The following is an 18,776-nucleotide window of genomic DNA, read 5'->3' as shown; positions in this document are numbered from 1 at the left end:
TTGTCGTCGTCGTCTGAAGACACATTGGTTTTCACACAATAACTTTAGTTTAGGTGAATGGATCCCTATGAAATTTTATCAAAAGGTTCAATACCACAAAAGGAAGGTTGGGATTGATTTTGGGGGTTATGGTACCAACAGTTCAGGAATTAGGGGCCAAAAATAAGCATTTTTCCCCCAAGTTTCCATACCACAAAGGGATGGTTAGGATTTGCTTTGGGGGTTTTGGCTCAAACCGTTTAGGAATTAGGGGCAAAAAAGGGGGAAAAACAAGGGTGTCCTGGTTAATGGACAAATACTTTAGTACAAAACATAATTTTTAAGCAGTGTAAGGGAGGTAATTCAAATACATCAGTTGAATTACCTCCCTTACACTGCTTTTAAATTATGTAAAAAGTAATGGTTAATGAACAATTAAGACAATTTAAAAGCAGTGTAAGGGAGGTAATCCAAATACAACGTTTTGATTGCCTCCCTTACACTGCTTTTAAATTATGTTTAAAGAAATGCATATTTATAAAGGAAGACCAGTAAAAATATCTGCAAATGTTGCATCTTTTTTTTTTTTTACAAAAAAATCCATATGAAAGATTTGACACCATATTTTAAATTCTATTATAAAATAGATTAATTTAGCACTATGGTAAATTTAAATGGGTAATTAAGGTTGCAAACTCCATTGGAAATTGAGATTATGACCATATCTTGAGGGAAAGAATTTTTTTAGGGGAAAAAGAAATTGTGGGGGGTCAATTTTTTCTCATTCCAGATTTCAGAAATTAAAAAGAAAAATTCTTCAAATATTATTTTTTTTTGCAAAAAAAAGTGTGTGTGGTGTGTGTGTGTGTGTGGGGGGGGGGGGGAGGGGGGGGGGGGGGGTAATACGCAACAGCATAGTGTATTGCACAAAAGCAAAAAAAAAAGGGGGGTAAATTTTTTATATTTTTTTTTGTGGGGGGGGGGGGGTCAATTCGCAACAGCAAAGTGTATTGCACAAAAGCAAAAAATTTAATATAAATTCAAATCATATAACCAATTCTAAGTTCTTTGACTACAGTTATTCTGTGTCAGAAACCTTTTATGTGTCAAATATTTAATTACAATCCAAATTCAGACCTGTATCAAGCACGAATATTGCGTCCATTTTTGCCCCAACTGTTCAGGGTTGGACCTCTGCGGTCGTATCCAGCTGCGCTCGGCGAAGCAATTTATTTAATGCTGATTTGTATCAACAACCTCACAGCTTTAATCCATTCGGAAAGAGTATCTACTTCTTCTTTCTCGCGTTTAACCCAGTGACTGGCATAATCTTGACTGAATCCATCAGTATTTTGAAGTTGTGTTTCCAATTGATGGTTTCAGACTCACGATATTTCAGGCCTTTGGATAGCACATTTTGCAGAGAAGAGTTATTGACAATGTTTAGGTCACCAGTAATAACGTGGCTAGCCAGATTATATATGAATGGGGAACTAGCACAGGTGCAATCAGGAGGTTTAGACTTGAAGTCGTCAATATTAAGATCCTGCAACAAGTGTTTGTAATTGAAAATTTTAGTTGCAATTGGTTTGGTATAAGTATAAGAAATGATAGGAACAGACTGATCTTTAAAATAGGGAGGTATTTTCGAGTGAACTGATTTATGATGAAGGATATTGTCCATTGAAGTTGATGGCATTGAGACCTTTGTTGGCAAAGGAAAGTTTTAGTAAAGCTCTTTTCTCCTTTTCATCTTTTCCAATGCGAACTGGTTTGAAAAGTCTGTGACTTACAATATCTGAGATGATAGCTGTAAGTTTATATTGGTTTGAATGGGAGTTTGTAACAGAGGTTTTCAAACTTAGGTTGTACAGAGAAAGAAGTTTTGAAAGGGGTAATGAATAAAGCTTCGTGCGACTGTGATGAATACCTAACGGATTTTGTAAATGAATGGCAACAGGTAATTAATAGAGACGTCATGGAGAGAAGGTGATGTATGATGACAATGACCATGACTGCGGCTAGGTCGAGGAGAAGAGTTAAAAATGTTCACCACATTTACCGAGCTACAGGAAGGATTAGATAGAATACCTATACCATCAATTTTGTCATTGCCATATGGTGTAGCAGTTCCCATTGTTGAATCCAGTAGTCTTGTTTTTGTCTATGGAGATGTGTTGCAAGATTAGGATTATTAGTCCTGTGGTATATTTTTATGATGGGAACATGCATAGAAAGGATTGAATGAGCAGACTGGTTAAAATACTGGTAAAGGTGGGTGATCTTCTTTCTGGGGTGAAGTGGAGAAATATCTGTTGTCATGGTAACTTATGTATATATTCATGTCTTCTGATATAAATCCTGAAATTCTTTGTTTCCTGTTGTCATCTCGTCAATTTGTCCAATGCCAAGTGATTATATCTTTCATAAACTTCTCCAGGTCAGATTCTTCTGTCTTTTATGATATCATTACATTCATCATAGATGTTTGCTGGTTTTTGTAGCTTGATCTACTGTGAAGTGGTTCTGATGGTAAATAATCAATTTTAGATTTCATGGCAGTAGGTCCTTTACCTCTGATGTTATGGTTTTATATGATTGACCAATAGTAGAAGGCTTCAACGAGTATTGATACATGGAAAATGTCGTTCGTAGTAACTGGATAAACGAGTTTTATTCCGGATAAATACGGTAATTTTGCTGCTTTATGGGCGTAAATTACAATTAATACTCTGATTGGTAATTGTTCTTCCTCTATAAGCAAATAAATAATAGCAGTTTTCAAGTGTCTAGTTCTTGTACCGTACTTACTGCACTGTCCCCAAACCCAGATAAATTTAAACTTTCTGTGCCAGTTATTGATAACTGCAATTTAGCGGCTAGGTCTTCTGTGATAAACAACCTCTGTGCTCCTTCATCAAAAAGAATGTTGGCATTTAAACATCGGTGTCCCGAACTAACAGGATTGATTGCAGTTTTGAGTAAAACATTTGTGGTTGCTTGTGAGTGTAAAATGTGTCCGATTCCTTCGTGTTATGGTACTTATGTTCACACTATCTTGTTTATCTATTTGTGCATTCTCCTTACATAAACTTGTGTGGTGACGCTTGTGACATTTTTTGCATGTTTTGTGTGTCTTACAATCAACCAAATTATGATGTCCTAAACAGTTGAAACATAAGCAGTCACTATTAACATCAGATTTTTATATTTAACTACTTTGGTACAATATTCCAAGGCATGGGACTCGTGGCAATAAATGCACTGTTTACAATTGAAGCTAGTGTTTTGGTGAACCTTATTTGGGTGTTTGTGACTTGATTGTTGGTTTTGTGGTTTTGTGTTTGTCAAAAATGCTGCAGTAGCTGTGGGATTTTCAAGACTGTCTATTGAGTTACTAGCTTCCATGATATTTAATTCATTAAATATGATGCCTTTTCTTAAGTCGGCCAAGCCTATGTTAGTAGATCCAAATTCTCTTGCAAGGTTTTTTCGTTCCCCTGGTAGTTTGTTCAATATAATCTAGATCTGTACTTACAGCACTCAGTATGAATCATTAGTTTGTCCTATGATTCTAAACCTCTTATATAGAAATAAGAAGATGTGTTATGAGTGTCAATGAGACAACTCTCCATCCAAGTCATAATGTGTAAAAAGTAAACAATTATAGATCAAAGTATGTATATTTCAATGTTATCATAAAATGTCGGAGGCTGAAAAGTGTGTATCTAGGCGACTGAATAACAAACTTTCTGCATGTGTATTTAATGATGTAGTTTTTACCAAGATAAGTTTGTTGACTTGACGAATTTTACCTTCTAAGTTAAAAGCATAATCATCTGCCTCAATGATCTCCATTTCGATATCTCCGTCATCCAGTCCCTGTACTATGTCCTCATCTAATTTGCAAAATAGTTCCTGCTACTGTTTTAGACTTTCAAGTATGTTTGACAAATCCTCCATTTCCGTGGTTCCATTTTCCTCCAATTGAATGTCTTCAAATTTCTTTATCAGCTGGGAAACTCAGTTTTATGACCTGCTCTGCTGGAATTTAATGCAACTTCAGATTCATCCAAGGGGCCTCAGTGGCCAAGTGGTCTAAGTAGTTCTACTACTGTAATCACTAGCCAGTCAACACTAAGGTTGTGAGTTCGAACCCCGCTCGTGCTCCAATCTTAATTGACTAGGATTGTCAGTTTTCCTATTGAATGTCTGTGGTTTTCTTCGGGCACTCCGCCTTCCTCCACCAATAAAGACTGACCGCCACGAAATAGCCCAAATGTGGCGCTTAAAAGTGGCGTTAAAACACCAACAATCAATCAATCAATCAGATTCATCCTGGTCATGGCACCAATATCCTAGAGTGGGCTATAGAACACAAATTAAGGCTAAGAAATAAAAACGTCTGCTTTCAATGACAATTGTATTGGAACTCTGATCTAGGTAACGTCACAACAGAGGTGATGTCGTATACATAAAGAGTGTAGCGTGAACATCTCATACTAGTATGTGCAATCCGGAACAATATGAGATGTGAAAACATGTTTGCCAAGTATTTATGATCATGAATATTTTAATACATATTTCAGGGTGGAATGATTGCCAGGGCATTGTTTACTTTACCAGAGTTTGACCAGAATTCTGTCAACACTATAATAACACAGGCTACACCTCACCAAGCCCCAGGTTAGTTACTTCCTCCATAATATCATGCATATAACAAGAAAGAAAAATTCACAAAATAATTCTCTGGAGTTATTGCCTTTTATGTGGCAAGTCAGCATCCTTTGAAAAGATAAGTATGTAAAGATTTGGCTTAAGAGATTAAAAGATTAGTAACCACCTTTTGTTTTGTGGTAGCATGCTCCAAAGAGTGTGGAAGGTTGTGGGTTTTGATCTCCTGAGAGATCAAACCAAAGATGTGAAAAAAAGGTAGTTGATGCTTTTCTGCTTAGCACTTTGCATTAAGGAGAAAGTGTGTATACTGGTCAGCTCAGAGTCTGAATAATGTGTCTAGGTAGGGTGATATGTCTTCCTGTGGACTGTTACATGTTAAAAATACAGCTTAAAGCAGAATTCATATTCATATGTCATTTTTAAACATGTTCTCATCCTGAATTTGCATTTCACTTGCCACTGTACCCTATCATCATTCTAAATACTTTCTGATAAATTTAGGCAAATGATTTCATAGATAACCAATAAATATATCATGGCTATATAAATTCACTTATTTGTCAAGTGCTCCACATGCTCTGATTGTTTATCAATGTCACGGTCCAGTAAACTTCGGCAACAGTTTTGATCACTGAATGATATATTATTTATTATAATGACAAGAAAATTGTTTTATTAATAAACAATCAACACAGAGCAAGTGAAGCACTTGACAATTAAGTGAATTAATATAGTCATGATTTTTTTCTGAATTACGCACTTTGGACTTTCATGAAAATAGCAATTATACAGACTTTTTTTCTGAACGCCTTCTGATATTGAGCTGAATTTTAGTATGTGTGTCCACTGTGATGAGTTACAGATCGAGTTTACGTTTGGTTCTGCTCAGATGATTTTTGCCGAAATAACAGGCTTTGGACATTTTCTGAAAATAACAGTTATACAGACTTTTTTTCTAAATACATGTACCTTTACATATTGAGCTGATTTTTAGTATGTGAGTCTACTATGATAAGTTGCAGATTGAGTTTACGTTTGGTTCTGCTCCGCTGATTTTTGCTGAATTAACAGGCTTTGAAAATTTCGTGAAAATAACAGTTATACGGATTTTCATTCTCAAATTTCCACTCCTAAAAATAGCTTCAAGGTTTTTTTGTGAGTGGGGCTATTCGTGTTGTTCTGACACATTTAGTTTTTTTTTATATTTTTCATGCATTCCTATTTGTTTATTAAACTTTTCCTTAACAGTTGTTAAATGATTGGTTGTATTATATTTGTTCTTTTAAGAATCAGTTATTCCAAAGATCTTTTAGAGTTCATACAATCTAAAAAAAGTGAAAACAACACGATATAAATTTCATGAGTCGTAGCTCTTTTCTGGATTTACCTTCATCAGGAATGCTCAAAGCCGAAAACTTGAAAGCCAAGGATGTATAAGGACCGAAAACGTTGAAGAGCTATAAACCAAAAAGGATCTAAAAAAAAGCCAAATCCATCTAAGGCCGAACTTTGTCTGAGGGAGTTGAAACCTTAGTTTCTGTATAATTTCAAAATTTATAAACGGGCAATTTTAGATAAATTGATATAAATCATGTCAGTAAAGAAGTACTGACTAGCGAGCTGATGATACCCTCAGGGACTGATAAGACTCTTTCACCTTTCAATAGTATTAAAACATTTGACTTTACTACACTTTACACAAGTATTCTCCATTCCAAACTAAAAGACAAATTGAAAGAGTTGGTCCTGCTTTGTTTCATAGAAAAGAATGGCCAACTTAGATACAAGTATCTTGTTATAGGGAGGGATAAATCGTACTTTGTAAAAAAATCCCTCTGATTCAAACAAAAAACTCTCTGAAACTGACATTATCAAGATGATTAATATCTTGGTGGACAACATATTTGTTATGTTTGGAGGACGTGTTTTTCAAAAAACAATGGGTATTTCCATGGGAACCAACTGTGCCCCTCTTCTTGCCAACTTTGTTCTTTATTCACATGAGGCTGACTTCTTACAAGAACTCTTAAGAAGAAAGAAAAGAAGTTAGCAATATTCTTTAACTTCCCTTTCTGCTATACAGATGATGTTCTATCACTAAATAATTCAAAATTTAGTCACTATGTTGAACACATCTATCCCATCAAACTTGAGATAAAGGATACAACAGATACAGCTAAGTCTGCCTCATATCTTGACTTACATCTAAAAATTGACAATGAGGGTCGGTTGAAAATAAACTTTACGACAGAAGAGATGATTTCAGCTTCCCAATTGTGAACTTCCATTTCTATGTAGCAACATTCCCAGCAGCTCCTGCATACAGAGTATATATGTCCTTGTTGATAAGATATTCAAGGGCTTGTATTTCCTATCATGATATCCTCGATAGAGAATTGCTGCTCACAAGGAAGCTATTAAATTAAGAGTTCCAATTGGTGAAGTAGAAATTGTCCCTTCGTAAATTTTACAGACGCCATCACCAGTTGGTTGACCTTTATGGAATATCTGTTTCACAGATGACAACGGACATGTTCCAATTGTAGCAACTACAATCTGTCTCCTTTTCCCTGAATGTGACCTACCGAATTAGACTTATCACTGGGGTTGTACCAGGGCTTCCAAAATTTTGTTGAGCCAGCCAGACATTTCATATCTTATCCTGATTTTAAATCCCTTTAGACTTAGTAAATTAGGCAACTATGATAATCAGTTGGCCATCATATATGATATAACCAATGATTGACATTAAAACGGTGTTAAACTTTACTTTGATATAAATTCGATGTTCTGACGTAAAGTGTTAAATTAAAAGTGCAGCATTCGAAGTGTGCAACATCAGCGTACTAATTCCGCTTTAGACTCTTTATTTGTGCAAAAATAACGCTGTCAAAAGCTTTACTTTTGTTTTTAAAATCACATTTTCCTAATGCCGGATGTTGACTTGACAATGGTAAATCACAGATCAGAGACGGATACGTAATATCTGTGTAAGTTTACGATTGAGTTAAGTAGCCTTTTCAAGTTATTTCTTCAAGAAAATACTCGAAATGAACGGTAGATAAAGGAATCAATGATAATTTTAGCATTATTGAAGAATTAGGATGCATAATTAAATTTCCCACCAGCGGACAATAGACACATGCGTACGCGTGTACTAGTTCAAACAACGTGGTTCTGACGATTATTCGTTTAAAACCTTTTCAAATTTTTCATCAAATCATATTTATTAACGTATTTCTTATAATTTCAATCTTTTAGACTAAATTAATTAGATGTAACCCGCTGAAATGTAAGAAAATAACTTTGAATACCCTTTAGCGTACCCCAGTATTTAACACGATGTACAGTGTTTTTAAATATAATAATGAATATCATACATATTCGAATTCATTTATAAATATTCTTATTTGAAGAATTATTTTAAAATCTAAGGAAATTTTTTAAAAACTGAATGGTCATTCACAATAATATCTACAAAGCGTAATTAAATAGGATGTTGTTCCATACACGATTACATGTTTGACCTCGTTTACCTGATCACCTTCATGTTCATTGTTATGCATCATCAATTCTATTGATTAAGACAAGCTAAGGTCTCTCATCAAAGATAATGACCTGTAATCAGTGAACGATTTATGGCTTCAATATTACTTATTGAAGGGATAATTGTTTGACAGCTTGTTGTTTTTTAAATAAAAGAACAATTTTTTTTTTCTACTTTTTATTGATGTACCAAGCCGTGCATTTGTGTACCCAGAGGATTAGACTAACTGAGACACTCCAAAGTATGAAATATGCTGCATCTGTTTAATTAAACCCAAATATGACCGAAATATCTTTGTGAAATAGATTGCCACAATTATAGACTATAATGCCCAAACGGACATTTTTACCGATCGATAGTTGGTAAAAAAAAGTGAAATGACCGTTTTATGAAAATGCCTTGAATAACAAAAAGTGGCAAACCTATGATATTTGACCGTTTGAGGCTGAGAGCAGCAGGACTTTTTATATAAATTTCGGTCAAGTCCGGAATATATGACCGTTTTGGAAGCCATGGTTTGTACTAACATGAGCATCACAACGTGTGCCACAAGGGAGCAGGATCTGCTTACGTGAGATCATCCCCTGTTTTTGGTGGGGTTAGTTTTCTATGTTTTATTTTGTGTACTGTTGTTTGTCTGTTGGTCTTTTTTTTAGGCATGGTGCTGTTGGTTTATTTTTGACTTTTGAGTTTGAATGTCCCTTTGGTATCTTTCACCTCTTTCTAATTACTTTTTGCCTTCCAGTGCACGTGTGTTTACAATCTTTCATCACGGTTTTCACCTCACACTTGCACTGTGAGGTAGCCGAAGTTCTAATGAGAGGTCTCATAGTTAAGGTCACTGCATATGGGAAAATATCGACCAATTAGTGTATGAGAAGACAATAATTCAATAGCAGTACATTTATGAAGATTTTGATCATATAAAGGTTTTTTGATTACGAGAAAGTTCACATACACTTGTTTTATAGTAAAACTTAGCCATTGAAGTATATAAAATATATTCAACTTTTTTTTTAAATTTGAAGTTTCGTATGACCTTAAATCTTTAAATATTGTTCTTATTGGTACTAACATTGATTAGTTTATGTAAGTCTTTACACTAAATCTGTTGAATGTGTTCTGATTGATACTTTAGTAATTGGTTTTGAACTAGCTTTCAGTAACTGTGAGTACTCTTATTTTGGGGCTTTGTGTCTATTGTTTTTATGTTAATGGAATTCGTGACTCATACCGATCTTAGGAGTTAAGTCAACTGCAACTGATTTTTATAGTTTGTTTTTATGTTGTGTATATATACATGTTAATATATGTGTGGAATTTAAAAGACCTAAAAATATAAAAACCAATGAAATGAAGTGATTTTTTCAAACCACAAAAAATTGAATTGGTGAATAACAAGATGTTTCTTACAAGAATACACCTTGAAGTTTATATAATTATGATTTTTCATATATTTTTTCAGTGATCTCCCTTGACAGAATGATTGCCACATACTACAGCAGAGTAAACAATTATTGGAGGACACACAGTAATACTACATTGAAGCATGTGACTGTGGTATCCACAGGAGGCGGTTATAGAGATGTTCTGGTCAGAAATGAATTAACATCTCTTAGAGGAGTATGAATTACTATAATTTATTTAACACCAAAACAAATCTGTTCTATTTATTAATGGTTCCACAGTATTAGAATACAGCAAAAAAAAAAATGTTTGAAAAATCCAGGCTGTTTCAGTTTAAAAACAACAGTTCTAATATAAGATATGATAGGTCAATCTCATTTGAGTAATAGTTTGTTGGAGGGTCTTGAAACATTCATATTTGCAGTATTTTATGGCATTTGGACAATGTACTGACATAAATAGTGAGAACTCTGATGTTCTTTTATTATAAAGATTGGTAATTTTAGCCAGGTTGCATGAAGTGCAATACCATTTTATAGTATGGTGATGTCAGGTTGTTTTAAGGGGAAGGGTACCTATTTTGTGTAAACAACTCCTTGTGCACTGTTTAAAGATTTTTTCCCTATATTTAAATGTCCATTATAAACCATTCTCCATTGTTTAAGAATTGTTCTTCTGAACCCATCCATTTGAGTCTGATCCATTTCTCTTCCTACAAAATTCAGCTGAGATCCCTCAAACATCCCAGTGTTCTCCCCAGAAATTTTGGATAGCATCACATTTGGCGTAAAAAAATAAACTATTTTTTCAATGTCATTTGTCGCATCGCGGTGATGCTCTATTTCCTTTAAGTTATGTTTATATTGTACAATTCATAACTGAGAATACAATTAAAGTATAACAGTTGTTTCAGTTTATGTCTTCTAAGTTCTATATTCATTTATAGTTACAGAATTATATTTTTTCTCTTGTCAGAAACTACCAACTAAATACTTAGTACAAAAAAGAACTTTTTTTTATATCAAAAAGGAAAAGAAAGTATTATATAGCAATAAAATTTTAATTAAAAAACTATTCTGTTTATCATTTTTGTCTCACCTTGACGGAGTCAAAAAGCGAGACATAAGTATGCTGTTTCCGGCGTCGGCGGCGACTGCGGCGGCGTCAACAATGTATTAGTTTGTGATTAGGTCTAGTTCATGGTGAACCACTAGTGGTAGGTCAATGATATTTGGTATGCAGTTGTATTAGCATTGGCACATCTCATTACCATGAAGATTATTTGGCCCCGCCCCCTCAGTCAAGGTCTATTGACTTTGAAACTTTGCTTAGTTTACATGTATTAGTTTGTGATTAGGTCAGTTTATGGGGAACCACTAGTGGTAGGTCAATGATATTTGGTATGCAGTTGTATTAATATTGGCACATCTCATTACCATGGAGTTTATTTAGACCTGCCCCTCAGTCAAGGTCTATTGACTTTGAAACTTTGCTTAGTTTACATGTATTTGTTTGTGATTATGTCAGTTTATGGGGAACCACTAGTGGTAGTGGTAGGTCAATGATATTTGGTATGCAGTTGTATAAACATTGGCATATCTCATTTCCATGGAGATTATTTGGCCCTGCCCCCTCATTCATGGTCTATTGACTTTGAAACTTTTGCTTAGTTTTCATGTATTAGTTTGTGATTAGGTCAGTTTAAGGGGAACTGTTAGTGGTAGGTCAATGATAATTGGTATGCAGTTGTATAAGCATTAGCACATCTCATTTCCATGGAGAATATTTGGTCCTTATCCCTCAGTCATGGTCTATTGACTTTGAAACTTTTGCTTAGTTTACATGTATTGGTTTGTGATTAGGTCAGTTCAAGATGAACCACTAATGTTAAGTCAATGATATTCGGTATGCAAATGTATTGGCATTTGCAAGTTTCATTTCCATAGAAATTATATAACCCCACCACCTGATTATGGTTCATTGACTTTGAAACTTTTACATAGTTTATAAGTTAATGTTTGTGTTTAGGTTTGTTTAAAGGGAACGACTTATGAAAAGTCAATGGTATTTGGTTTGCAGTTGTATTAGCATTGGCACATCTCATTTCCATGGAGATTGTTTAGCCCTGTACCTTCAGTCATGGTTCATTGACTTTGAATATCTGCATAACTTACATGTTAAAGTATTGCTATTTTAATTTCAACATTTGCATTATCAAAATAACAAATAGGCGAGACATATCTCTGTGTTAACAGTTTATTATGAAATTCATTGTTTCCTGGGACTCAATGTATTAGTCCCAGTTGTTTCTTATCAAAATGATATATTTTTTAATAAAGTTAAGCTACTTTAATCAGTATATTGAAACAATGCATGTACAAAATGAATACATTTAGCAAGGAGATCTAACAAATAGTTTGTTAATGCGTGTGGAATGCGCAGTTTTCTCTTTTGGGATCATTATTATTTTGTCAGCTGTGCCATTTGTGCGTCTGTAGTTATTATCGTACAAATACGGATTTTTGTCATAGCTGGTCCGCTTCCGATGAATCCCGCATCTGATCCATAGTTTGTACAAATATTACAATGGCGGTTGAAGAAAAATTAACGAAAATAAACAGTGTTCGACAAGCGATTAGGAATGAATATGACGCTTTTAATGCAATAAATGGATGAAACATTTTAAATACTCATTCTCTGTAACCACTTAAACTTTTTCGGCACACATAGTCACCGATCTTTCTGAAAATTGGCTGATATGTATATCCTATTAGCCAAGTCAGAAAAATAATGCCAACCGATATATATATTGGTTGGTTACCATGGTAACAGCGGAGAAAGTTGGGAATTTTGAGAAAAATACAATATTTGGTGTAGTGTTGTGAAATTATGCGGCTACATCTATTAAAAAGAAACACAAAAACAATTAATTTCAGCCTTGTTTTTATCAAAAATCAAAAAAAATTATGGGGAATCTACCTAGAAACATCTGAAATTAATTTCTAAAAATTGGTCATTGTGCAATATTCCTAACAATACGAATTATCTCCCTTTGAAGGGTTACACTAATGACTGGACCAAAACGAAAATGCTAATAACTTTTTTATTTCTTAAAAATTTTGTCAAATTTGAATTGCTATAAATTTAGTCCATTTAATACATAAATATAAGAAAAAATATAGAAAACTTTTAAATCTTCATAAAACGTGACCTGACCAACGCTGACAATGACAGGACCAAATGAAAATGCTAATTTCTTTTTTGTTTCTTAAAGGATTTATGTTAAATTTGAAATATAATAAAATTTGATCATTTAATATATAACTATATGAAAAAATATAGAAAAAAATATTAAAAAAATCTGAAAAGTTTCGAAAACGTGACCCTTCTAACGTTGACAATGACCTGACCAACAACAGCAATGACCTAACCGATGAAAATTTCTGTGTTATTTTATTTCATTAAAAAAAAAGGGGAAAATATATGTTTTTGGGTAAAAAAAACTAGACCTGACCAACGTTGACTGTGTCCTGATTGTTGTACTACCTAATACTTATTTATATCTAATAGGATTTGCTTAAAATTTATATAAAAAAAAACATTAAGATTGAATGGTAAAGTCTTTATCAAATAATAAAAAAACCCGGGAAAAACAGTTTAGGGTACTGTGACGGGCACCAGGTTATTTAAACTTTTTATGGTATTGAGTAGTATATTGTATTTTACTGTGTTGTAAATTATGTTGTATATTACCGGTTATAATTTGACACGTTTGATCACAAATATGAAGTAACACACAAAAGGTGTGAAGTAGGCCAAAAATACATGTAAGTTGATAAATCCAATATAATTGTTTTTTAATATTTTCATAACAGTAAATAATTATTTCCACGTACAACTTAAGGCATGCCCGAGCCTTGTGTAGGATATCTTGGTAGTTTTAAATATTTTCATAAAAAAAATAAACATTTCACGGACTACTTGAGGTATGCCCGAGCCCCTGCATGCAGGATATCTTGGTAGTTTAAAATATTTTAATAAAATATAAATAAACATATTCAACGACTTAACTTGAGGTATGCCAAAGGTTCTCGAAAGTCAATACATTTATAGTTTGCTTATATGTTTGAAAAGCATTTTATATTTTCTTATATTTTGATAAAATTAATGGTTCAATCTAAGTGTTTCTATAAATTTGATGCAAAGCCTATTACATTTAAATAGGTATAAAGTCATTTTTCCTTGGTCATGATAACGGTCAGAATATAGGACAGAAAGTCACAGACAAAAAGTCAAGGACAAAAAGTCACATGTATTATATGTTATAAACATTGAGTCCTGTTTCAAAGTAAAATCTAATTTTTTTTTTTGTTAAAAGAAAGACAATATACTAATTTTGAGAAACATCTTTCTGTAATGGGCTTTCACTAAGTTTCAGCATGTTCAGTGAAAATCAAATTATATGTACATGTATATAATTCTTTTAAAGTTACCCATCACGGTAAAGAGTTATCATAATTTATGGTCAATATTTTTTAATTTGCTGCTAAAAATCAAAGTTAATTGTTATTTTCTCAAATTTCAATAATCCAATGCCTAATACTAATGTTAAGATAGTGCTACCATAGGCGGATCCAGGGGCCCTGAGGGCCCATCCCCTCCTTATTTATTGGAAATATTTGGTTGATTACATATGGAATCACTGAAGCATAAATGCAGCAGGCCATCACTTTAGGCAGTCAGTGGGACCCCTTATATAAAATTGTCCAGATGGTATACTTCCCCCTACTGCTCGTTTTAAGACCCGCAGCCACGATCTGACAGATTTTCCGCGGGTCCTCGTAGGGAAACGAATCTTTTTGGAAAATCTCGAAAATTCTTCCCCGGCCAGAACGGCAAACAAGAAATGTGTCGGATGGATAGCAGGGACCATCGGGTCAACGGCCGACAGTAACCCACCCTTGTTGGTTACGCCCTTTGTTTGCCAAAGAACCTTTGTGTTAATTCTTTAAGGGGCACACAAGTTGACCTATTGAAATTTCTGTCCTTGTCCAATTGATCCCGATTTCCAGTGATATTTCAAATTGTCCGCCTTCATCCCAGCCTACCCATATTGCTGGATCTTTTTGAAATTGTCTATTTTTTTCAACTTCACCTCAAAAATGATCTTCATGTAGATACTCATCATCCAATAATACAATAATATTCAAAACGTATAGCTATACATGCTTTGCCATTTCAACATTGAGTTTAATAATGATTAAGAAAAATAAACAGCTCATAATATAGGTATTTTTTCCTTTATAGAAAGAAAGGTTAGATGGTCAATTATCATTTACTTAGATGACCAACTTCTGACTCTTTTTGTTCTATTTTTTATTGTGTTGAAGTGTATCAAATTATTGCCTTTAATTATTTTTGGGTCAGTAGACTAGCACTGGACCAACAATGTTCCTATTAAATTTAATGATTTTGTTCTCTTCTGAAATATGCATGAGATATTTGACACTGGACACAGAGCAAACCATAACTAATCGATCATTTCATTTTTACAAAATCTTACCCTCCCCCCGCCAACTATATTGATTATTTTCATTTGTGATAAGTATTTATTTCTGTGCCTCACACAAACAATTTTAAGCTTGGCCTTTCTTGAACTGTCAATGTTCTGATTGTATCTTCTTAATATTATGTATAAATAGTTAGGAGCTAGTAGCTTAAATTCCAAACTGTCAACACCAAGTGTCACTTTGATTTTTAATCTTCACTACAGCATTTAATACTAGTTGATGGACTGACTTGTAAAAGCCATCATTCTTTGACACTGCATTAAATTGAAAACTTACAGAAGAGAGTTTTTGTATGAGAGATTTAGTCTATTTTCAAGCGTTTTCCAAGTTTATGCATATACATGTAATTTGTTGTTTCTATGGCAACACTATCACTAATAATGCCTGGAATATTATTAATATTTCTCAAATACAAGAAAACCTGCTTATGTAAGCAAAACTGTATACATTTATTGTTATATGTATCGAAGCTCATTAAAACGCATTTGTAAAAATTAGTACGTATCCGTATTTTTGCAAATGAACTACTTGTTTCCATGGCAACACATTTAATGGCAAATATTGTACAATTGAATATGTAATTTTTAAATGATTTTATTTGTTTTTTTCTAGATTGAGTAATTGTTTTTCTTGTATATTTTTCATGATCATGAAAACAGACTGAAATTTCTTTATAATCAGCACTTTTATCCAGAATAGAGAAATTGTGTTTGTTTCCTTCAAGTGATAACACCATTATCGAAATACTATACTAGCAAAATCATTTATATATACACATGTGTGTATACAGTGAAACTTAATAAGTGTTTTAGCTTTCCTACTTTTGTGCACATTTAAGAAACTAACTGAAACTTTTTTTCAAAATTGTTTTAAACTTGTGTATCAAAATAAAATTGTTTCCATAGCAACACAGTTAAAACTATAATACCGTTATATATGAATATGTTTAAAATTTTGATGATTACAATAATTTCTACATATTGTATATTTATTTTTTTTTTTCTGACTGCAGAATTTGGTTTTAAAACATTTTGCTTCAAAATTTTCAAAAAAAAAATTTCTGAAAAAATGAAACCTAAGCATTTTGTATCCATGGTAACAAAATATTGAGACATTCTTCCCCATTACTTTTTCGCATCATTGATAAGATAAGACTATGATATTTATGAATTCATGGTTGACTTTAACTCAGGTGTCCGTAAACAATTATGGTGAGCATTCAACAATGACCTCAAAAGGGTATTTTTTACCTAATGCAGACCACATAAAAAGGGGGGTATATGTGATTATGATTGAAATGGAATATGAAAATATCAGTTATTAAATTACATTAATAAAATGCATATATTTAATAAAATCATAAACAATATTCATTCTCTTAATTATTTATTATGAAAAATTATGTTGAAAATAGCCTTTTTCAGCTGAAAATCATAGATATTCAGAAGAGATAAAAATGGTCATCGGTTGCTATGGCAACTGATATGCTTAGCAACCAAAATTATGCCATTTTTTGTTTGTTTCATCAAGACTAGTAAGTGTGTGAAGTTTGAAGAAAATCCATGACCATGCATGCCACACTCCCTATATAAGAGTTTAAATTGTTACAGAGAACCAGTATTTAAAACTAAAGCCAATTTTGATCACTTTCTAATGAAGTATCAAACTTATTTTGCCGAAAATCAAAATGTTTAATATACGCTCTCGAGTTGTTAGTTTGAAATAACATAAGATCAACAAAAAAGAGATTTTTGTCATGAATTATATTCTAGTCTACAATGTTGGGCCATTGCTTAAGATGCACATAGATCTAGGTGAGCGACACAGGCTCTTAAGAGCTTCTTGTTTAAACTAGATACCAAAATGAAGATTTTGCCAAACTTTTGGTCTAGTAGTTTCAGAGGAGAACATTTTTGTGAAAGTTAACATAGACAATGTGTCAGCTTAGGTTATTCATATCCAAACAGTTATCACCCAAAGGGCAAATAACACCTATTTAATCACTCTTAATTGCCTCTATTGTCCGACTTGAAGGGATTACAATTAAAGGTGATATAATTTTTATGATCACAAGCGGTAATTAGATGAAAGTTCATAAATTAGGACAATGGATTTTGTGGCAATGTATAGAGACAAGAAAAAATAGCATCCTCAAAATAATTATAGCCTTGTGGAAATTATTATAGTGTCACGGAAAAATATTATTGCGTCGCGTGCCGCGACGCTAAAATGGCCTGGGGAGATCACTGCATCATTTAAACACACTACATTGATTAGTCACAAATATTGCAACCCAGGCATTTGAGACTTAGAACTATTTTCCCTAGTTTTCACTTGCCACTGGACGTTAAGCAACCAACAATCAATCAATCAATCCTTGTTTTCACTGATAAATTATCTGATATGTTTACTGTATGTTATTATGTTGTGTTTTTACACCACAGTCCCAGATTAGAGGAGGTTTGAGTGCTCACAAACATGTTTATCCACACCTAATTCTTTAGGTCTGTAATCCAATGTTTGTCTTTGGTTGTTGTCTGCCATGTTGCAAGTTTTCTCGTAGATTCCTCTGTTGATTTAGGAGTACTTTAAAACTTGGATGAGTTTGGTCTGGTCCAGGAGTGGTGGTGGTGTTTATCATGTAAGGAATTTGAAATCCTCCACTAACAATCATCTATCGGTAGATTGTGTCAAGTTCATATTACGAAAGTTCTGTTCCCCAAGGGTGTGTAAGTCATTAACTAGGTTTCTACTGATCTTTTACTGTCAGGATCTATGTTTCTATCTGATTGTCTATGAAGGTTTTTGATAATAAGGTCACAGCAGTCGATTATGCATGACATTAACAGACAATTCTACTTACAAATATCTCTTGGCACTGCCTGATTTACATACATTGCCAACAACTAATGGAGGGTTTTTAGGTGTTTGAGATTTGTAGTGAGGAGCATTTGGAAATGAAATGTATTCTATCCTGGGGGTGGGGGTGGGGGTGGGTGTGTAGTGCACAAGTTTCAGAAACTGCTTGTTGATTGAATTTGTGCCTGTAGGCTTGTAATATGTAAGTGCCAATGAGAATGTGTGCTTTGATGGATGCCTAAAGCTTACGCCCTAGTGTTTGTTACGGTCATTTCACAGATGTTATGTGGTATAGACTCTATATAGATAATTTGACTATATTGCCACATTCAAATACAAAATTGGCAGGAATGCTTAAATAAACCGGACACAAATAAGAAAAAAAAAACTTGCTTATCAGTGACATTGTATAAACCAAATAAAACAGCTATCACATATATACTTGAAAGAAATTTATAAAAGATAACACTGGATGACCATCTTGGTTTGTTTCATGAATAATAACATGTCTCTGTTTTGTCTGGTCTGTCTGTCTGGAATGTCTTTGTGTACCTGTGTCTGGTCTTATGTGTCTTTTGTGTCTGTCTGGAAGTTCTGTCTGGAATGTCTAGTATTTGTCTGTCTGGTCTGGTCTTGTCTGACTGTATTTGTGTGTCTGGTTTTTCTCTGCCTGTCAGGAATGTCTTAGTGTGTCTACATTCTGTGTCTGGTCTCTCTTGTCTGTCTATCTTTTATGT

At 33.5% G+C, this 18,776-nt stretch overlaps 1 protein-coding gene across 6 annotated transcripts in view; it reads left to right on the top strand.

Annotated features, from left to right (window-relative positions):
* The window catches only part of LOC127709698 (GPI inositol-deacylase-like), a 283,867-nt gene that overhangs the window by 51,133 nt on the left and 213,958 nt on the right, over window positions 1-18,776 (top strand). For all 6 annotated transcript variants that reach the window (XR_007985716.1, XR_007985717.1, XM_052215342.1 and 3 more), the window contains exons 8-9: window positions 4,569-4,665; window positions 9,669-9,826. Coding sequence is in view for 4 of the 6 variants with exons in the window: in XM_052215342.1 (XP_052071302.1) it covers window positions 4,569-4,665; window positions 9,669-9,826 (255 nt within the window). In the remaining 2 variants the exon portion in view is untranslated. The remainder of the gene's footprint in view (window positions 1-4,568; window positions 4,666-9,668; window positions 9,827-18,776) is intronic.

The sequence above is a fragment of the Mytilus californianus genome, unplaced genomic scaffold (genome assembly GCF_021869535.1).
Source record: "Mytilus californianus isolate M0D057914Y unplaced genomic scaffold, xbMytCali1.0.p SCAF_7, whole genome shotgun sequence".
Taxonomy (NCBI): domain Eukaryota; kingdom Metazoa; phylum Mollusca; class Bivalvia; order Mytilida; family Mytilidae; genus Mytilus; species Mytilus californianus.
This window is presented reverse-complemented; position numbering and strand designations above follow the sequence as displayed.